General features: G+C 38.9%; 2 protein-coding genes across 2 annotated transcripts in view; one reads left to right on the top strand and one right to left on the bottom strand.

Annotated features, from left to right (window-relative positions):
• Positions 1-518: 518 nt before the first annotated feature.
• Positions 519-2096, top strand: BHLHE22 (basic helix-loop-helix family member e22; the record flags this gene model as incomplete). Its single annotated transcript, XM_081265912.1, has 1 exon — positions 519-2096. Exon 1 carries the CDS (start codon positions 1008-1010, stop codon positions 2094-2096), a length of 1089 nt encoding a protein of 362 aa, XP_081122038.1. The 5' UTR covers positions 519-1007.
• A 12065-nt stretch (positions 2097-14161) lies between these two features.
• CYP7B1 (cytochrome P450 family 7 subfamily B member 1) overlaps positions 14162-23026 on the bottom strand; it is a 203036-nt gene continuing 194171 nt past the window's right edge. The window contains exon 6 of the mRNA XM_081265965.1: positions 14162-17075. Coding sequence (XP_081122091.1) covers positions 16788-17075 — 288 coding nt within the window. The 3' untranslated portion in view covers positions 14162-16787. The remainder of the gene's footprint in view (positions 17076-23026) is intronic.

The following is a 23026-nucleotide window of genomic DNA, read 5'->3' as shown; positions in this document are numbered from 1 at the left end:
ACACCACCTTCCCCCTGGAAAGTCCCATTTCCAAATCCAGACCTGAGACATCCGATGAACAGGGGTGGAGTATAATTCTCGCCTGAAAGGGTAATTTAGCACAAGCTGAAACAGCAGTGGTGAGGGAAGGGCAGTGGGGGTGGGGTGCGGTGGGTGGGGGCGTCTGCTTTCCATGGGACTCCCAGGCTTCTCCGCCGATCTACAATTTGCTGAAGGAGCAAAGAACATCCTCGGCTCTAAGTAGGGCTTTTAGTGTGCTCATTGATGAGTGAAAGTCGCCACACATGTCAAGCTAAAGGCAGTTGTTGGGTTACTAACAGGACCCAGCGCCTTGCAAACATATGCGCTAAGCTGTGTATACAGATGGCAGGCAGAATAATGGAGCAGGCGCCTTTTATAAAGCTCTAGCTGCTGCCTGTCTTCAGACCTGGGAAATGAAACTATTCAGACTCGCGGCCAGATAGCGCCTGCGATTGTTTGTTACCGTTTTAATCCTATTAATTAAAACGTTAACCTGATTGGGTAGAAAGCGCTGTCCCAACAGGCGAGTCTTCTTCATAATAACCTACTCAGAGATAATGATGTAAAAGACTCCCCCGTCTGTGGCGGCGGCTGGTTGATGGGTCCGGAAATCTCTTGAAGGTGAATCCAAGCAAGATAAACGGTGCGGAGAGGAGGCGCGGGGCTGGGCTCAGAGCGGCGGCGGCGGCGGCGGCTCCACTCCCTCTGCTCCCACCCTCCCACCATGCGGGGCCGCGGCCCATGGTGAGCCCCAGCAGCCAGCACCATCGGCTGGAGACGAAAAAGAAAAAGAAGAGGAGGCGGCGAGCGCGGGGGAAGGCGAAAAAGAAAAAGAAAGAAGGGGAGAGGGCTGCCGGCAACACCGGGACCGACGCGCGCACCAGCTCCGGAACCCTGCTCGCGCGCGTCTGTGAGGCCGCCTGACTCCCGAGCCGAGGCGGCGGCAGCGGGTGCGGAGGGCCCGGGCTGCACGCCGGCACCGGACCATGGAGCGCGGGCTGCACCTCGGCGCGGCGGCCGCGGGTGAAGACGACCTCTTCCTTCACAAGAGCCTGAGCGCCTCCACCGCCAAGCGCTTGGAGGCGGCTTTCCGCTCCACGCCCCCGGGCATGGACCTGTCCCTAGCGCCGCCGCCTCGGGAACGCCCGGCGTCCTCCTCCTCGTCACCCCTAGGCTGCTTCGAGCCGGCTGACCCCGAGGGGGCAGGGCTGCTGCTGCCGCCGCCTGGAGGAGGTGGCGGAGGTGCGGGAGGTGGCGGCGGCGGGGTGAGTGTCCCCGGGCTGCTCGTGGGCTCAGCCGGCGTTGGGGGCGACCCTAGCTTAAGCAGCCTGCCGGCTGGGGCCGCCCTATGCCTCAAATACGGCGAGAGCGCGAGCCGCGGCTCGATGGCCGAGAGCAGCGGCGGAGAGCAGAGCCCCGACGACGACAGCGACGGCCGCTGCGAGCTGGTGCTCCGGGCCGGAGGCACCGACCCGCGGGCATCCCCAGGCGCCGGAGGTGGCAGCTCCAAGGCGGCAGAGGGCTGCTCCAACGCCCACCTCCACGGAGCCGCCAGTGTCCCCCCGGGGGGCCCCGGCGGCGGCGGGGGTAGCAGCAGCGGTGGCGGTGGCGGCGGCAGCAGCAGCAGCAGCAAGAAATCCAAAGAGCAAAAAGCACTGCGGCTCAATATCAACGCCCGGGAGCGCCGGAGGATGCACGACCTGAACGACGCGCTGGACGAGCTGCGTGCGGTGATCCCCTACGCGCACAGCCCCTCAGTGCGTAAGCTGTCCAAGATCGCCACGCTACTGCTAGCCAAGAACTATATCCTCATGCAGGCTCAGGCCCTGGAAGAGATGAGGCGCCTTGTCGCCTACCTCAATCAGGGCCAGGCCATCTCGGCCGCCTCCCTACCCAGCTCCGCGGCGGCGGCAGCTGCAGCCGCTGCTCTGCACCCAGCACTCGGCGCCTACGAGCAAGCGGCTGGCTACCCGTTTAGCGCTGGGCTACCCCCAGCCGCCTCCTGCCCGGAGAAGTGCGCCCTGTTCAACAGCGTCTCCTCCAGCCTCTGCAAACAGTGCACGGAGAAGCCTTAAACACACCCCCGAAAACCACAAGACCGACCCAAAAGCTAGAGGAAAGCGAAAAGCTGCTCCCCACCCCTTTTATTTTGGTCCTCTCGTAGTTGTGAAACACTTGCTGAGCAAACAAAGCAGAGGCAAGAACTGAGAAGTATCAAAGACAAACGGGACTTTTAGCTTTGACATGCCCAGAATCTCGGTCTTTGGGGTGGGGAGGGAGGGAGGAGGGAGGTGGAGTTGGGAATGGAGTATGGATGTCTATTTTTTTTTTCTCAGAAAAGTGGCAACTTTGGTGGCAGCCTAGACCTCAAGGAAGCAAAGTCTTCCTTAAAGGTGAAAAATAAGTTGAGAAATAGTGCTTGGTTATTAAGCGTTGAGAATATTGAATGGCAAAAATACTAATCCTACTAATAATTGTGAATTTGGCTAGTGCTGAAGGGGAGAGAAGGAGTCCAGGCTTGGGAGACATGTGGAACGGAATATTCATTCAGACAAATCAGAAAGGGCACTTGAAAATAAATTTTGATTCTGAGCCAGGAGAAAAACTTGAAATGTAGACTTATTTAAGTGGGGGGAAAACAGAGAAAGAGACATGTTGCTATGAAAGACTTGTATTTTTTATTGTCTCTGAACTTTAATCCTGTGAAAATGCTCAAAGTTCTGGCGAGAGTGATATAAAAGCAAACTGACTGTGGCTGAAAGAATTGCATTTAAAAATATTTATGTGCACCTTGTTACTTTCTACTCTGCAATGATGTATTAACAATTCATGGTATTTATTTGTTATTCTTCAATGACCCTTCCACATCAACAGTATTTATCATGTGTTAAGGTCATGGGTCTTATGTGCAGATTTTTTTAATGCCTCTAAAATTCTGTTTTATAGATTAACTTATACCGTGTGCCAAGTGTTAAAAGGTTTATTTGCCAACAAGTATGAAGAGAAATATTGATGTATCTGAGTTGCTTAGGTTTATGAAAGGTCACCTGGATATTTTCAGTTGCATCATCCCTGTATTTAAATTGAGCTTTAATAAATTGCTTCAGTCCAAAAATTACAGGAAAGGTGTATTCTTAATTGATGAATGAATTGATCTCTTTTTTTGAAAGGGGACTTATTTGCATTCCAAAAGGGAAATAAACATCACAGCAATAGATCCTATAAGTAAAAACATACTAAGCAAATATTTTTTTCCAGGCTATGCTGTGCTTTTTCTTTTTTTTTTTTTAAAGAGGTCTAATTTAATTGCTTTTAAAATATATGTACATATATAAGTTATTTTAACTGTGGAAAATTATTTAAGTTTAAAGACTGGTTTGTTGTTTTGTCTATGGTGTGAAATCCTTTGTTATTTTTCTAAAAAAAAATTAAAAAAATAAAACTAAGGAAAAGCAAGAAGCTATTTACCCAAAGTGAGCTTTCAGTTTTAGTTTGCATGGCTGTTTGCCTGCATTTCCATCCTATGAAAATCAAGAAAATCTTTTTTTCTTCTTCTTCTTCTTCTTCTTCTTCTTCTTTTTTTTTTAATGGACTCCTGTTATTTTCCACTCCTTGAAGATAAAACAAATTCAGTTTGTCAGGTTGGATGGTGAGTTGGGAGCTGTGATGGATCTGTTGGTGGGTTTGGATGTGTAAAGAATAATATATATTAAATAGGTCAATCAGAATATGACAGCTATGTATGACCATTTGTATGTGTATCTATGTCAGAAAGAATCTTTATTAAAATATTTTGATCAAACATTTTATTATGCTGTGCTTTGTGGAAGGAGCAACACCTCTCTTCTGTGTTACTTTTTTGCTTGAAAGGTAACAGAACAGAAAGGAGTTTTCAGAGAAGGTGGAACTAAAATTTTGGCAGGAATGCACAATTAGGAATAGTCCTAGTTTACTTGTTTACTTGTTAAAAGGACAATTGCTAGGCCTGGCCATGCAAAGAGAGGTGAATGGGGTCAGTGGTGGGACCCAGAAGAGATCCAGAGCTCCTGGCTGCTGGAATGAACTCAGAAGGCCATGCTTTCCCTGGAATTCTTTTCCACTTGAATGACATTGATAACCTTGCCAGAGCCCACCAAAGTGGGTGAAGTTTCTAAAGAGTTTTTATTCAAAATTTCTACTTTCAAATACTTGAAAGCCAAGGAAAAAGAGATGGATTTAGATTTTCTGAACAATGAATCTTAATGTGGTTTTCCACTTTTTTGTGTGTGTGTTAAAAGAGTCAATTGGCTAAGTTGAATTACATGTGTCAACAAATGCCCATAGAGATTTCCAGAGCTTACTGTAGGTGTTGCTGGTTAAAGAGATTTTTTTTTTATATATATTTGGATTGGTTTGGACCTGTATGCTACTGAAGGTTGAAGGATAATCTTGTATTTGGACCTCTATATTGCTCTCAAATGTAGAAGGTGTGATTTGTATTGTAGGGGAGGTTATAGAGTTGGTGGTGATGGTGGTGGTGATATGGTGTTAAGAAGTCATGGTGTTTCCTCTGTAGCCAGTAATGTTAAATGCATTTTTGTCTGTGTAGCCTCAGCTCATAAAGATATCCCTAAATGCCATCAAACTTAGTGGGGGGTGAGGGAGGATATTTTCTGCTCCACTTGCCATCAAAGAAGATTAATCAGAACCTGTAACTTTTCAGAAAACATAACAGCAAAGGGCCTTGAAGCTGGAGCCCTCCCAGTCTGGGAGTGGGGGTAGAGAGAGGGAAGAGAACAGGGCAGCCCCCAGGCAGGAGAAGAACGTCTCTTAGCATTTACCAGACAAAGCCTGGGTGCATCTAATTATGATTATTAAAACAATTTCCATGACGATGTCTAATATTATGTTAATTTGAAAACAACTGTGTATGAAAACTGTCGACTATAATACCTAAATTCATTTAATGAAACACATCGTTAAGGCAATTAAACCTCCTGGATGTGATTAAGAAACATAATTACGACACTGTTCTGCGCCATAATTGGGTGTCTTTAATCAAGGGGTAAAGTGATCAGCAACACAGCCATTAGTTTGTATTGTTCTGGCCCTGCTGTCCATCATTCTGATTAGGAATTAACCACAGCTACCACCAGTCGGATTTTTTTTTCTTTTTGCATATTAACATTGTAGGGGACACATTTGCTGCAAGATTTACTGCTTAATATTTCTCATTATTAAAAGGCCTCCTTGAAATACTTCCTCTACAACCTCTGTACTGTTCGAGTATTATTAGGAATTGGGCAGAATAACAAATCTTGAAATTCAGAAGGAAAAAAAAAAGAAATACTTACCCTTTAATCACTCAGCCTCCAGGTTTAGTCCTGAAGAGACTTGAAATGGATGGGGGTGGGAGCAAGAGAGGTAATTTGAAAATACGTTGAAATGTCAGATGAATAAGCAACTATTAAATGTACCAGAATTAATGGTGTTTATTTTCATTTTAATAATTTCAGACAAATCAACCTTCTTTCTATACCTAAGAGTTTCAGCATGTGGTTGTAGGAATAGTGTGGGACATCTGAAAGAACAGAATGTCTTCCAATTTACTTATGTGGCTCTCCCTACCCGAACCCCAACCTTTTCAAAATTTATGCTGCAGCAGTTTTTGGAGAAAAACAGTGGTTGGAGTGAGAACATTTCCACCCTCCAGACAAAACACCTGAGGCCGCATTTCTTCTGAGGTTTGAGCCCTGAATTTCCGCTTGATCTGGAGAGTTTGGGCCGTACATCTCTGGGCTGGGCCCCAGATGTGAGCACAGCTTGGGCAGCTGGATCAAGACTGGGTGACTGAACACCAGGGGGTCCAGTGTGTTCTTGACGAAGTGCCCTTGGGCCAGAGCAGGCAGTCAGGCCCTTAAGACTGTGGAGAGTGGCAGAGCATAGAGGTTCGCAGGGGAGACTGCTCTGGCACCCACCGCGCCTGGGAACACTTCTACCAGGCGCACCTCGGCGGGCCAATCCCTCAGTTTGGGTTCCTTAGGGAACTAGGAGTGGGCAGATGAATCCCAGGGAAAACTTAAGTTTCACTTGGCTTTTTTAGACCCACTTTGAGTCTCTGGTCAGCTTGACATTGGACACAGAAGCTGCAGCTTTTCATTTACCCAGGACCAACAAATGATCTTCTTCAGAAAGCTCTCTAGTTACCCCTCCTCCGCTCTTCGCGTGGTGCGTCTGTGTGCGCGCGCGCCCGTGTGCGCGCTTTGCAGTGCGCTCTGGACTGCAACTGGCAACCCCTCCAAGACCCTGTTTTAAACCGAAATTCTTCTTCTCGTCGCCCCACTACCCATCCTCACAGCCGACAGTCCCCTAGGGAAAACCGAGTCTCACGGAGTTTCCTTTTTCCACGCACTCTTGGTCACCGCCGCCAGAACCGAACCTTTCTAGGCGACCCCGACCCTGCGTTTGCTCCAGGAAGTGGCATTGACTTTTCCAATGTAATGACTTATGAAAGATATAATCATGTGTTAAATTGAATCCTCCGTTTAACTGTTAATGGTGTGCTGTGGGCACATTTACGTATTAGATGCTATGGTAACTAATTACCACTAGGAAAAAGGATAATACACTTCCCAGACTTTGAAAAATAATGATGGGAGTTCACTTCCCGGCTCGCAGCACATTGTGGCGGCTCTGCCCGGCGGAGCGAGGGAAGAAAGTGGAGATCCGAAAGTGTGCTCCTGGAACGCGGGAGGTAATGAATCCTGGTCAGGCGAGGCTTCTCAAGTCAAACCTTTAATGAAAATGAGATTCAGCTGGGGAATGGGGGGGCGGGGGTGGGGCGTCAACTACACAAAGATGCCTCTACACCAAATTTAACTGCAAAACCTTAACATCAGAAACAAATGAGTTTTCTTTTAATTAAAATGCCGATCAGACTAAATTATCCACGTGCCAAGAAACTTTACATCAATGAACAATTTTGTTGTTGTTTTGTGGGCAAAATAATCTAGCCTGTCTCCTGTGAGCTCTGCGTTGGCATTTGTAACTCGAAAGTCCCAGTATTTGCCAAGCCAAGTGAGCTGCAGGTTGATTTCAGCCCAGCCTTTTAAACCAAACTTCAGGCACAGTACGAGGGAAAAATCAGGAGACAACTTCAGTTGAGGAGTAGAAACAGCTTTCGGGGTGACAGTCTTTTCCGCTGGTCCCTATCTATGGCTCTTCCCGTCTCTCCATGGGTTTACTAGAACCACGGTGCTGTGCGGAATAATCAGGAACTTGTTGGGTCCCAGGATCTGGGCAAGTGTTTGTGCTGGGAGCCCGGCCCAGGTGGAGGAGGGAGACAGCGGCCTTCAAGTGGGCCTGCTAGCCCCAGTAGCAGATAAATTGAAAGATGCCCACCACAGGCATGCCCATCGCACTGTTTTTCGCTCTGCGACTCTAATAGACCAGATCTGCCGCCGCAGGGCACCCCTTCTTCCTAGGCTTCTCTTACGCTGGAATTTCGGGCCACCTCCTGCTGGCGCAATAGCTGTCCACCCTCCAAGTTCCACGGACAAAACGCGAACTTGAGGGGGGCTCTGCCTAGAACTCTTTACCGGTAGTATTGTTAAGGTTAGGCTGTTCTCTGAACCCCGCATCAGGGTGGGTTCAAGCACACCTGTCAGGTTTCTAAAGAGCAGGCGCTGTCACTCAGGACCGGGAGTTCTGCTGAAGTGCTCCAGGTTAAAACCCCCAAACAACTCTTGCTCTCCCACACGGCAGGAAATATTCTTTGCTGGTCTTCCCTGAAGTTTGATTAGGTTAAATTCAGACACTTTTTCTAAATTACTAGCCTTAATATGATCCAGAAGAGTTTTCTGTGCTGTTGCAAAATAATCAGGTACCCTTGAATATGTGTGTGTGTGTGTGTGTGTGTGTGTGTGTGTGTGTGTGTGTGTGAGAGAGAGAGAGAGAGAGAGAGAGAGAGAGAGAGAGAGACTGAGACTCACTTTTCTTTGCTTCCCTTCTTCAGTGTTCCCTAATTTGGGCAATACAGTAACAGATGAGAGAATTTTGGAAGAGAAATGACTGGGTTGGGAAGGTTAGACTGCAAAAAGAAAGAGAAATTTTACAGTTACCCCTTCTCCCCCTTGCTACTTAGATGATGGACAAACCTATCTTACAAGTCACCAGGATGCTTTGATGAGGAGTTGAATTTAATTATGCACAATGTGATATCATTCTCCTTCCAAGCTTGGGAAAGAGTTAATTCTTTCCCAAAGACCATAGTTGCCCTTGTCTTCTCAACCTGATTCAGAGATGCAATAAAATATGAAGCAAATTTATGATCTGTTTCAAGCATTTTATTGCTGTATTTTTAAATTCATATATGCACATATAAGAACTATGATCTGTGAATAATTTGAAATGCTATAGTAGAATGATACATTTAAGATAAAACATAACCATATCTTTATATAATTGTCTCAAATTAAAATAAAAAAGAAAAATAGATTTCTAATGTAGACCAAACTGAAAAACTAATGACAGCCATAAACTGCTAACCAACCATAAATTAACATCTTCATCAAATGCTAAAATGGTATCAGTGGTTATATAAAGCAATTATTATTTCTCCTTATAAGTTTTAGAATAAAGTTCAGGGATATTTAAAGGATCCATTATTTACAAATGTTTCTCAATCTTAGAGATTTCATTTTTTATTAGGAGGATGGTCACAACTCAAATCTGCTGTTAATAGAGGTGTTTAGAGATGAGAATTTAAACATAAAAAAATGTTTCATGGCCTAATCTCCTTTTATACATTTATTCTGCTTTGGAAATTACTAAAGAATTTCAAGCAAGGATTTTTCTGTTGAGTATCCTCATCTACTCTTTAAAAAGAGAAGATAAATAGTATCTTCTTCTGTGAGAGACTCTGATTATGTACCTAAGTAGTTAAAACATTAAATCATGCATTGCAGATTCAAGTAAGTGCAGCTACATTTGCCATGTACAGTTTCTCTGCAGAATTATGGTCAAAATTCAGATGCTACTCTGAGCCTATGCCCTTCATTTGAGAGGAAAAGACATGTATTTATTGAATCCCAATGAATCAGGGAGTGGGGTCAATACATACATACCTGGGTCTTGGAGAAGCATCAGGCATACACTTAAAGTATAGGTTTCTCAAAAGGGGTTTTTAAAAACAATCTATAATTATTCAACAAATTAATCTCTTTGAACAACTTAGAAAATTGTTTTTTTTTTTTTTTACGAAAGCAAAAACTAATTATTTGAACTATGGAGGATATGGGTGGCACACATCCTCACTTTATCTCTGTTACTCAGGTGTTATTTGTTGCCCTACAAGATAGTTATGGTCAATTATCTTTGAAAGTCAAGGATTTATGAAGATCTTCAACTTGTTAAATCCTGGGATCTTTCCTTAGTTTTAACTTTTTGTCAATATTGTTTCATTTTCTCTAAAGATGAAAAGTTTTTATAACTTTTCTGTAAATATAAATTTGTTAAAGGTTTTAAAAAATGAGCATCTAATTGTACAACATGGAGAAAGTATTACTACATGTATACTATTAACTTCATCAAAAATTTAAAAGTGATTTCAGTATCCCATCTAAGGTATAAAACAAAGACACTTATAAAACTTTATACTGCTTAATTCTTAGAATTGTGGGATTGAAGCACTTTTCATTTAAAAAAATTAACAATAAAGCAAAATGTTTTTGTTATCTATCAGGTAATATGATATACATTTTATGTTAACTACAATGGCTAACTCTTAGAAGTAACAGTTATTTGGAGTAAGTGTTCCCTTATAAGCAAATAAAAAATCTACAACTAGTGCATGCTTCCTACTTACAGATGTTTAAATTTGACTCAATAATGAATCACTAGATAGTAATACCTTTACCTGTTATTTCCATTTCTCTAGTTTTCCTACAAGCACAAATTGCTGTAAGAGATATAAAAATGCTTCAAGATTTTATCTCTATGTATTTTCTGTGTAGACTGCAAAATATCATGTCTCACCTTATAAAAATCAACACATTTAGGAGCTGAGAACATAAACTATACTTTAATTAATAATAATAAACAATATCAAATTCTTTTTTTAAAATCCAGCATAACTATCAGTATTTTGCATCTATATCTTGAATAAAAAAATGCACATTACTCACATGATCATGACTAAATCCAGAAAGTTCTGCAAATTTTTATTTATTGTTTTATTAAATAAAATTGAAAGTAAAGATAATGACTTCACAGATTGCCCACTTAATGGGCAATTTACCCTTGTTGATAAATAAATAATATTGAAGTGACTACTTCAAATGAATAGGAGGACCTTCCAGCAGAGATTAGCTCCTATTACCTGCTCACAGAAGTGCCTTCTAACAGAACTCTCACTGTGTGATGTGAGTTCATGTAAAATGTTAGTGACTCACACAAATGTTCTTTAGAAAAGTCAAGTGTCCCAGTGAAATACTATAGGTACAGTTGCTAAAAGAGCCACATTTCATTATTTCACATTCACGTTTTCATCAACTGTATTGTATTACACACTTTATGATTTGCATTTCAGTTTTATGAATAAATTGAATACTGTCCAAATATCACTCAGCTTTATTCATTATCTGTGATAAAGTGAAGAAAACTGCAGAAGACAAAAAGATCACATCTAATGAGATCTCCCATTTCCTGTTGTTTTTGTATGTCTCTTTCTCCACAGAATAATAGTGAGTATTAAGAAAGGTAGCTCAGCCAGCTAAAAATAAACATTATGAAACTTGGTAATATTTTTTGGATCTGTTTTCACCTCACATATAAACAACAATGTTAAAATACAATGAAAAATATTCTGACTATAAAATGCATTTTAAAGACAGCAGCATCGTTTTCCAAATAATTTGCTATTTGTAATAAAATCTTCTGTCACCCAATTTATTCCTAGTAGGGAAATAAGGAGACATAGTCATTAATCTGTGAGTCAAAAGTTGATTTATTGAATTTCTGTTGTAAATAAAAGAACACTAAATATTACATTTGCAAAATAATTGTATTTCTTGCTTAACATTTTAAGTTTACTTTCCTATGATCCACACATATGCCATTTTAAAAATCAAAAGATAATAGTAAACAAATATATCAGGACTATTGCTTTTTATAATTCACAGCACTTTTCTAAAAAACATTTAAAAACATAACCATGGCCAAATTATCACCTATTTAAGACTGCTGAATTGGGTTTTTTTCACCAAATATATTTAACATACCCTAGAAAGTAATAAAAACAAAATAAAATGTTCAAATTTCAATGATCAATGATTTAGAATTACACTCTGCAGTAGAGTAAGTAATAATTGCTTTAGATAAATACTACTGTTTTATGAGACTGCTCATTTTAATTTAAAATAATGCTATAGGGAATGTAATCTTAGCATGCTTTTTCTTAATTGAGTATGTGAATATGAATACCTAATAATGCAGTTCAAGTAAAAAATAGTTTGGCAAATTTAACAGGTTAAAAAAGTGCACATTTTAAGGGCATGAGATAATTATTGACATTCTTTCATACTGAGATCAAAACCTTGATAAACTTTGTGCTTTAGTCTTTGATGGGTTTTTAAGACTCCATTATTAAATTAGAAGATGCTTAACGGAAATATTACTAAAATCATTTTTTTAAATAAAATAAGCACAAATAACCATGTAAATTTTGAGCATGGAAGTTCCTTTGCCTTAGACACGTGACTCAAAACTTAATGACAAAATGGATGTGATAGGATGAAGTGTGCCAGGGAAGATAAAACCAGGGAGACCAAAGTTCACACATACTTTCCCTATCAGCAATCCTGAGTTAGTGATAAATGGCTTTAAGGAAAATATCCTTCAGGGCATTTACCTTCCTCTAACCAGATGACGGCTTCATTATTATTGGTCAGTGATATAAAATGATAACTTGATTATTATTTATTTTCTTTAAAACTAAGGTGAAGCTGTAAAAATAAAAGATGGATTTTTATAATATATAAAATAATTTCAAAAACTTTTGGAGCCTCACTGGCCATTTGGTTTTGTTATTCAATTGGATAATTGAATGCATAGTGTCATATCTAGAATAGAGGAAATGCCCAATGCTTGACTGAATAAATGAATAATGAATTAATTAATGACCAGAAAATTATTCCCTCTACCATAATGATTTTTAAAAGGCACAACATTTTTAAGTATCTCTGTTAAAGTTTGTAATTGTATGTAGCATTGTATTTTTCAAAATAAGTTCATGCATATAACTATGCTTAATTGTTACAATTAAACCAAAATGTCAAAAGGTCTCATTATTGTTATTATTATTTTTTTGCTAATGAGAACACTGAAGTAATGAGAGGCAAAGTAACTTATTGATGATAACAAATTAATTATGACACAACTAGAATACATGTCTTTTTGCTTATTTCTTCATGACATTTTTTTTCTATTCATAAGCACTTTAGTAACTGGATTTAAATCTATCATATGACTCTTTTGCTTTGTTTTGGTTTTACTGTCCATTCCTTTTATATGATCTTTTCTCTGCCATCTTGATTTTTACTTTCTATTCTAAATTCCTTTATATACTTCTATGTATTATTAGAAATTAGAATGCAATATTTTTTTTGTATTTCCTCTACTACAACATCATGAAAGTATACTACTAAGTTGAATTTGAGAATATGGAAGTTTCAGGGGAAAAAATATGAAGGTTTCCACTTCAGGACAGATGGTGGACTAGATGCCCTAGTACAATAGTACAAAGTGAATGAAGTATGCTTTGTGGCAGGTAGGAGATAAACTCCAGGGCTGAAGCTGGGCTCAAGTGTGTGTGTGTGTGTGTGTGTGTGTGTGTGTGTGTGTGTGTGAAATTCAAGACTCTGCAGAGCCAACGCACTTAGTAGGTGAACAGAAAAATACTTTGCAGAGCAAGACTGTGGATATATTTGCCTGTCTCAGCCTTGCGCCTGGGTGAAACGAACAAGCAAATGTCTCTTCTGTATATTCCTAATCATGGGGTTACATTCTACCTGACTTAGGGCTAGAATTCACAACACCTGTGTCATGCTTTGCTTCCTCCCAAATTCTCAAGCTGAAAATTTCAATCAATCCGAGTTTGATGGTAACATCAGCATTTGGACAAAAGCAATAACACATTTTTTTTTTCCTGGAGGAATAAACTTTAAAAGCTTGGGTCTTAAAATAAAAATTTCCAGAGATAAAATTCCAAGGAACATGAGTTTGGTAATTAAGCTATCCCAAGTAAGTTAAAGAAAAATAAACTAGAGAATCAAACACACAAAACACCAATGAATTGGCAATATTAGATACAGAATACAAAGTATGTTTGCTTAATACAGTTAAAGAAATGAAAGAGCATTGAGTATATGATGAAAGAACAAGGTATTATGAAATAAAGAACAAAAGAGAATTATCAGACTAGAAAAAATGTAACTATTAAACTTAGTAAAGGCAATGGAATGGAGAACTTAAAGGTTTACAACTGGACTCAAACTCAACCGTGGAGACCCCACAGATGGGGAAGGGACAGATGGATCTAAGGATAGAGCAAACAAATTTGGAATGTCTTGGGGAGAGTGCAGACTGTCACAGACTAAATGTGTGAGGTGGGCCAGTTGGAGAAGAGTTTGTAGAAGCCCAGAGCTGAGGGTTGCTGGGCATAGTAGGAGGATGGGGCGAGAGAGTTTTGAAGTTCTGCTTTGGCATCTCTCCCACATTAATTGTCTCACTGAACATAGGATCAATCACTGAGTGAACACATCATTAAAATATAGTGAGTGCAATCGGGGGAGGCTGCGACAGAAGGATTTTGAGTTCATGATCAGCCTCAGCAACTTAGTGAGACCCTGTTTCAAAAAATAAAAAGGGCTGGGGATGTGGCTTAGTGGTAAGACAAATACTTGGGTTCAATCCCCAGTAGCAAAATGAAACAAAGCAAAACACACTGAATGTACATTATGGAATACTATGGTGCACTTAACTGCAGTAGAGTAAATGTGAATATATTTTTGAAACCACAAGCCTTTATACAAAAGTTGAGAAGGATATTATTTATAGAGAATGTATTTATGTAAGTTAAAAATATGCCCAAGATATTTACAAATATACACACTAAACACTTTAGAATGCTTGTCTGAGATGAGGGAGGTATGATAAAATGGAATAGATAAAGCCAGAAGGGTGTTGCTTAGACCAACTATAATTGTATACCATGAACTAAAGAGTATAAGAAGTATGATTACCCAAACCTGTAGACCTGAGGTTTAAATATAAAAGAAGAAACAAACTCAATATATGGGTTAACGAGCAGATTAGATATACTATATGGAAAAGAAACTAGAAATCTAAAGAAATTATCTCAAATGTGAGAGACGAAAAATGTGGGGAGAAAAGGCTACACAACCTAGAAGACACAGTGAGAAGATGTAGTATAGCATCTGAGAGGGGTGATCAAGAGAGGGTGGCCGAGTAATACTTCCTACATGAAATACCTCCTTCTCATATTCAAGAAGCAGCATGAGGCATGAAAGAGGCTAAGAACATCAAAAGCAAGCAGAAGAAGTCCAAGTGGTCACAGTTAAGCAGTGAGCCATCAAGTAACCGTTAACCCCTCAAAAACAAGAACAGAAGCCTCAGGAACATGCGACATCTTCAAAGTTCTATGAGGAAATTACTATCAGTTTATGTTTGTGCATCCAGCAACACCAACAACTTTTCAAGAATGAGGACATTTAGCAATCCCACTTCTGGCTGTTTACTCTGCAGATCTGAAATCAGTTTGTTGAAGAGAGATCTGTACTCCTATATTCACTGCAGCACTACTGACAATAGCCAAGACAGGGAATCACCCTATGGATTCATCAAAAGACAAACAGATAAAGAGCATATATAGTATTTTATCATGTACAATGAGGTATATGCACATGATAAAATACTATTCAGCCTTAAAAAAGAAGGAAATCCTGGCATTTGTGAGAACATGGATGAAAGTGAAGAACCTTATGCTAAGTGAAATAAAGCCAGGCATAGAAAGACAAATACCACATGTTCTCACTTATATATAGAATCTAAAATAATCAAACTCACAGAAGCAGAGAATAGAATTGTAGCTACAGAGGCTGAGGGTGGGGAGAATGGGGAGACAATGGTCAAAGGCTGCAAAATCTCAGCTAGTGGGAATACTTTTTCTTTTTGAAATCTATTGCACAGTGTGATAAATATAGCTAATAAAAGAGTATCTCATATGTTTCAAAATTGCTAAGAGAATACAATTCAAATATTCTTAGTACAAAAAATTGTTGAGAATCTGAGGTAATGGATATGTTATCTGTCTTGATTTAATTATCCTATGTTGTATTCAAAGTCGTAACATCATTTTGTATCCCATAAACTTACACAATTACAAATGGTCATTTTCAAGAAAATAAGAAAAAAGAATAAGGGTGAAAATAAACACATCCTCATCCAAGCAAAACCAAACTTCATGGCATTAGATTTTCAATAAAGAAACATTCAGAGCATGTAATTATAAAAGGAGAAAATAATGTTAGATAATCATGTTTGTTTATTAAGTATAACAAGCATTTTATTTAAAAATAAATTTCTCATTTAAAAATAGAAAATTTCTGAACTATTGGATTTTATAATTAATGCAGCATGAATTAACTGAGCTTAATTACCTGTATTGACTGTTTCTATATTGGTTCATTCTTTAGGTCAAATGTCAACTACTTGGTAATCTGATATTAGAAATCTTTGAATTGATGAGATGATGTTGCATTGTGCCATGAAATTATACTGCATTATAAAATGTTATAATTTAAAAGATTACAAGTAAAAAAGTGAGATGTCAAGAACAAATACTAGTATTTAGTTTCTCTGTTTCTGTAATTAAGAAAAGTTCATTGCAATGTTGGCATAGCCCCTGGAGTTTATACAAAGGCCAAATGCTGCAATCAATGCTGTAATGATTTCAACATTTGTGCCTATAATAAACCTAATACTAATGTCTAGGGCAATTTCTGAATATAAAATAGGTTTTGTGTTTTCTTATACATTTAATCTTATCAGTATCTAACTTGAACATGAGAGGTCTTACATAACAGGGAATTTTGTTCTACTGAGACATAGTATACAAAGTAATAAAAGAGCATTTATGGATGATTAAATATTGAAGTGAAGTTGAAGCATTTAATCTACTGCAAAACTCATTTAATGCAAACGTACCCTGGCAATATAGATATTATTGATATTACACTTGAAGGGAACATTTTCATCCAGTGTAGCTCATGGAAATTTAATTTCCTTGTTCTCTGAGAATTTGGAATTTGTTAGACTGTGTCCATTTCCAGTACAATTTTTCAGTGGAACATAAAATGTACTCTTACATATTAGCAAATAAGTTAAGTGATTAAAAAAAAACCCCACACTGCCAAACTGGGTGCTGTGAAGGTAAACTCAATATAACAGGTGAAAATCACAATAAGTAAAAAGTAAAAACAAGTTTTGAACTTATCATGAAGTTGATTTTGATGTCCATTTTATGATATCATTCTGTTTTATTTTTTGATAGACTTTGTAATCAAACACAAACTGGACTAATCTCAGATCAAATATAAATTGGTACTTCTTAAATAAACATAGCAATTGCATTTGCAGAAATTAAACAAACAGATAAGCTTAGGATGTTTAGGTTCATTTAGATAGATTTCTTTTTTTTTTTAGCTTCTCTAAGATTTTGCCCTGTACCTAAATAAAACATCAGATTCTGGATGCTGAACACCAATCATTAAGCGCCTGTGGTCTAGTCCGATAGGCTTTTTGTCAATTATCTCTAAATCAAAATAAGTTACAAATACAATCAACAATAGTTTTATTTCAATAACTGCCAAATATCGACCTGGACATTTGCTGGTACCAAATCCAAACGGCATTATGAAAAACTTCAGTTTTTTGCCTCCTTTGAAAAAGGTGGTTTTCTTCTTACCATCTTCAATAAAGCGATCAAATCTAAACTCCTATAAAGAACAAAACACAATGTCAAAATCAAAATTTTACATGAAATAGTTTGATTTCAGGTCCACAAAATTACTAGCTTTTCCTGCCTCTCTTAAAAGATTCTTTCAATCAGCAACACCAGAAAGTAAAACCTGATTATGTACAAATCATTCATGAATTTCAAAAACAAAACAAAGCCCAAAACTCATATGCTCCTAGGAAATTACTTCCCCATAGTCAAGTGAAGTCCAAACACCATATGATTTCTCTTCCCTATTCACATTTTCTCCTAATGTCTTAGTCAGTCTTCTGTTGCAATTACAGAATATCTGAGAATAAACAATTTATAAAGAAAAGAGGTTTATTTTTGGTTCATGATTCTGGAGACTGAGAAGTTCAAGAGCATGGTGCTGATGAAGGTCTAGTGCTGCTTCATTTCATGGTGGAAAGCAGAAGGGCAACTGGGCAAATTTGGAAAAGGTAGGCTCACTTTATAATAACCCACTGTTTTTTAAAAAAATATTTTGTAGTTATAGATGGACAGAATGCCTTTATTTTATTTGTTTATTTTTATGTGGTGCTAAGGATTGAACCCATGCTCACACATGCTAGGCAAGCACTCTGCCACTGAGCTACAGCCCCAGCCCTAATAACCCAATTTTGAGGTAGCTAGTCCAGTCAGTTCCAAGAAAGACCTTAATCCCTCTTAAGGATACCTCTTATGATCCCCACTGCCAAGATGGCAGACTTCAACATGACGTTTGGAGGCGGACAAACCATATTCAAGCCATAGCACCTAAACCGAGCTTTGTAAGTGTAGAAGCTATATCTCTATTTTTTTCTCTAAGGTGGGTATTGACATATTGGGTCTTGACATATTGGCCCTTGATATACCAATTTTGGGTAGGAGACAGCTGTAGCGCTGTCATTGTTACCATGGAATCAGGAATCCTAGTATTCACAGAAGCTACGTAACTGTGGATCCCTAGTTTTCTTTTTCCTTATCCCTTCCCAATGAGCTACTGATGAATGAGAACTATGAGTTTTGGATCCAGTGTTTATGTTTCAATTAAATAAATTTAAAATAATAAGATTCAGATAAAGGCTAGAAAGAACCTAAGCCACAAAAATCAATTTTGCTTGTTTTTTGATGTTTAAGGAAATTTCTCCTGTGAAATTTCTACTTCAGTGAAATCTCTTTGGGTTAACTCTAGGGTGGCAGACGGTTCTGGTATATTTAATAAATATATTATTTGCTACAGAAAATGGTGAGACTGTTTAATCTAGAGTGTTTGGGCTCACCATCTTAATTTTTCCATGCTACCAAAGGGGTATGGTTCAATCCTCACTTGAGTTTTTTAGAGAGGACTAAATGACCTTATTTCAGCCCATGGTGAATTAAACCATTGATTAAATTAAGTCTTGTGGCCTGCATGAAAATGAACATGTAGTTCCTGTAGTTGGTGTTCATTAATATTCGACCTGTTTGGCACACAAGTTTGATATAAACTACATGACATCAAATGCAAAGAAGTAGGTCAAATAAAAGGCATTTTAGATTATGGTGAAAACTCTATAACACATGGATGGATTCTGAGTCCATCACAGATGATCTTATTTTCTCACTCAATGGCAGTGTGGTTAACATCAGTGAATCATTTCCTTTCATAGCATTGAGTTTACCCTCATCTACCTAGAACACTTATTTGAGCTAGAAAAATTGGGGGTAGTTTCTAGTCTCCTTCAATTTGCATATGCAGTAATAATGACAAAATCCATCAGAATTTTAATAATTGTTTTATTTCCTGACATGCCAGTTCTGGGATGTATCCAAGTAGGATCTAAACCAAAATATCTGTTCATTCCTGAAGGAAGGAACAGTCTGTGTTGACATACACTGTTACTGGAGACACTACTGTATGGAATAAACTCTGCTGGTGGACTTCTAGGGACCAGGCATGCTTGCCTGGACTTAGTCCTGGTGCCTCCTGCTGACCAGTTTAAGAAGACTAGAACTCTTCCCCAGAGCTCCCCAGGGAAGTGAACTTTGCTATGAAATGATTCGTTCAAAACTAACACACAATATGTGTTAATGCAAAAGGAAACCTTAGCATAGGCTATCACTACACAGTGTCCTAATATCACAAATAAACTGGAAACCGTTATGGTTTTTCAGGTTCTTCTTTGTGAAATTTTTCAGCATGCTGCCCTCTGAGAGGCCACAGTGCCCATGACTTTCAGTGAGTATTCATAATCAAGTTCCTCTAGCCTCTAGTCAATCATTAATGACACTCCTCTAGTTTTCTGTTTCCTTCTATTTTATTTCCTCATAATAAACATCTTAGAAATTTCTATTTTGTTGTTTATTCTGTAAAACTAAAATATAAATGACCAAGGTCTTTTACTCTGTGATTATCATCACATGGGTATAAGAAGTATGTTTCTGAGTTAAAATTTATTTTCAGTTTGTTCCACTACTTACGCATGGAGAACCTAACAGAAACTAATTTTAGAAAGGACTTATGGCGTTTGCTAGGGATACAGTTTGGTTTTTAGCCAAAAGGAGAAAGGATATTATAATCTCACTCCTGAGATTTTGGGGTCATAGTGACCGAAACATCGGGTTAAGAAGCATAAGATGGATCCATTCATTTGGGTCCACTTAATCTTAGGATTCATCATGCTGACTTAAATCCTATGCACTGATCATACAAAGCTCAATACTTCATAATTAAAGAGGGTCAGTTAAAAGATGAGAATAGATAAATAATTAGAAAAGGTGTAAGACACTGAAATTCCCCATTGCCCCTTTAACAGAGTCCCCAGTATCACTCATACAGAAGTATGAGGTTTATCTAGGCACCAGTCTTGGTAATCGCAATTCTCTGGCCTCTGTCTGGTTTGGGACAGGGTGTGTGAAGCAATTTGATCAGTGCTATGAAGGAAAAGTCTGTAGGGACATCTAGGAGCATTCTTCTCTTGTAAAAAAAGAAAACCAGAAAAGAAATGGTTCATTATCCTTCTTCCTCAGGGCCTGGTGATTTGTGAACATGGTGTCTGGAACTGCCATAGCTATCCTACCACTAGGCAAGGTGAAGCTAACTCACAGAAGATGCCAGGGTCAAGAAACCCCAGGGCAGTGGAGCTGGGACACTGTCTTATTTATCTCTGTATTTTCAAAGTCTCTAACATCATGTTATTTTCCACAGTCGAGGTTCCACATTTGTTTGTTAAATTAATGAACAAACACAGGAGAGTAAAGTTATATTTCAAAACCAATATTCAAGTTTTTGGAAAAATATGGACATTGAATAAGAAAATCATCATATAGAGAATGAGAAACAGATAAATATTCAGTACTTCCAAGTGGTAGAAATTGTATACTATTGAAGCTCTTGAAATCAAGATTGAATAGAAGATCCTATATTCTGAATAGAGGAGAATTTTTGGTATACATGACAGTGGAAGATTGCATAACATCTTAATTTGTGTTTTCCAAATACTGTGTTTAGTTCAGCTCAACAGATTTTTCCTTCCTTCCTTCCTTCCTTCCTTCCTTCCTTCCTTCCTTCCTTCCTTCCTTCCTTCCTTCCTTCCTTCCTCTCTCTCTTTCTCTTTCTCTCTCTCTCTCTCTCTCTCTCTCTCTCTCTCTCTCTCTCTCTCTCTCTTTCTTTCTTGCATTTCCTGTATAAGAAGCATTGAAGCTACAAAGATTTAAAACATGGTCCTGCTGAGGTAGGTCACCCATGATAGGCTCATGTCTTATATCCAATTTATAAGTTGGGTATAGCAATTGAAATTAGACAAAAGAAATGACTTTGTAGTAATAAACACAACCTGTCAGTGTTTCGAATGGATGACTAAGGGGCCACTGCTTTGCTGCTTTTAGTTATAGCCCTCATGAGGGGAAAGATGACAAAGTATGGAAGTTCCTTTTTATTTCCATGACTTGGGTTCAAGTCAGCTGCAAGATGCAGTCAGCGGCTGCCAGCTTGTGATAGGTTGGTACACCTTTCCCAAACCTGTGTTTTGGGGTCTTCAAGTTGGTAACATCCAATCTACCATGGATGGTAGTATTTACACCATGAAAATGGACAAATATTACAAATCAGAGCCTTTTAACACTTTGATATACAAGGACACAACTGGTTTCGATACTGAAGGTATGAAGTGCCAGTTTACTGGTAATGGAAGAAGCGTTGTCCACACAGAGGATCTGGCTGTGAGAACATGGTTGCATAATAAGGCTCAGCTCCTATACTGTGGACTCTTAGGCAAGGGCCAAGAGGTTACCCTTTATGCCTATCACAGTGCTTTTGAGTAGATGCTCAGTATGTTTGCTTCCTTGAAGTTTACCGATGACACAATCATTATTCCTTGTTGAAATATAGACAAACTTTATTAGAATTATTTCCTCATCTGTCATAACTGGTCTATTCTAAGAACAATAATAATAATAAAAAGAATGTGTATACCACAATTCCTATAATGATTTTGAATTTTCTCAAGGGCTTTCAAATTCATTCATCATTTTTTTATGCCTACAACTCTGAGGAGTACATAGAGTAGAACTACACTAGGTTAGACATGACCTTTCAACTTCAGAGCCTTTTGGGGGCATACTCCAAAGTATTTGGAATTCCACTGTCATTTTACCATGTTTCTTTACCTTTGGAGGCAGTGTGCTGATAATAAAGTACTGTTGTTTTAAATACTTGCTGTGTCTTTCTTATAGCCTAATAGTGTCACCAAGCCTTTATCCTTTAGCATTTCTGGGCCTGGAAATATGAATAAACAGATTTGGTCTTTTCCATAACTCCAGTTCTGGATATCATTGCATTCTGACAGAAAAGAATTATTTGATAACCAGTTACGTGAGTTCTGGCTAGTAACAGATGTATATTTAGAATAGCCCTCAGAAGACCTTAAAAAGCTATTCACTCCTAGCTAACTAATGGAGTATCTAGACTTTGTTGGATAGCATGTCCTCTAGAGAGAGAGAGACAGAGAGGAAGAGTCAAAAGGGGTGTTATTTTGCTCTCACTCTCATTGTAAATTTCACTTGCCAATTTATTTTCCCACACAGGCAAGAATCACCTGAATGCTTAACATAACAGTAAGCTAAGCAACCAATATTCAGGAAAAGAAGAATTATTAACACAAAAGTTACACGTTGGAAGCTTATAGGCCAAATTAGGTCTCAAAATATTTTTTTCTTATCCCATATTATTTTAGACTTCAATTTTCCAAAGTCATTTTCTTTAAAAGAAAAAAAAAAAAAAGAAGGATCAATATGATGTGCCCAAACTAGATCTAAAGGCTTGCAAGAATTGAGGGCTCATTCAGAAGTATCCACTGTTCCCACTGACATACTTTACAGGGTCTCCTCTCACCATAGTTCTTACCACTCTCCAATTGTATTACTATGCTTATGAACAAGTCACTCCCCCCCACCACCCTCGATTTTGGTACTGAGGATTTAACCCAGGGGCATTCTACCATTGAGCTACATCCCCACACCTTTTGTTTTTTATTTCAAGACAGGCTCTCACTAAGTTGCATAGGGCCTCACTAAGTTGCTGAGGCTGGCCTTGAACTTGCAATCCTTGTGCCTCAGCCTCCTGAGTCACTGGGGTTACAGGTGTGCATCACTGTGTCCAGCACAAGTCAGTTCTTTATTTGATCTGTGCTTACTCCCAGTGTATATGTAAATGTGCGCTGTCCTGATTTAAAGTTTTAACTGAAGTATACCTTCAGTGCATTTATGTATCCCATCATCCCCTTCATTATTTAGCTGACATGGACGATGTCCTATGTTGGGGGGGAACTGAAAGAAGTAACTGCCAAAATACTGCAGTATGCACCATAACAAAGTGGGCACATGCCACAGAGCGGGCAACGGCAAATTCTCTGGAATAATGTGGAAATCAGAAACATCATCAAAGAAGATGTGATTAAGGTTATTCTTGTG

The sequence above is a fragment of the Spermophilus citellus genome (assembly GCF_964194105.1).
Source record: "Spermophilus citellus genome assembly, chromosome: 14".
NCBI classification, from domain to species: domain Eukaryota; kingdom Metazoa; phylum Chordata; class Mammalia; order Rodentia; family Sciuridae; genus Spermophilus; species Spermophilus citellus.
Note: the sequence above shows the minus strand (reverse complement) of the source record. Positions and strands in the feature narration are given on the sequence as shown.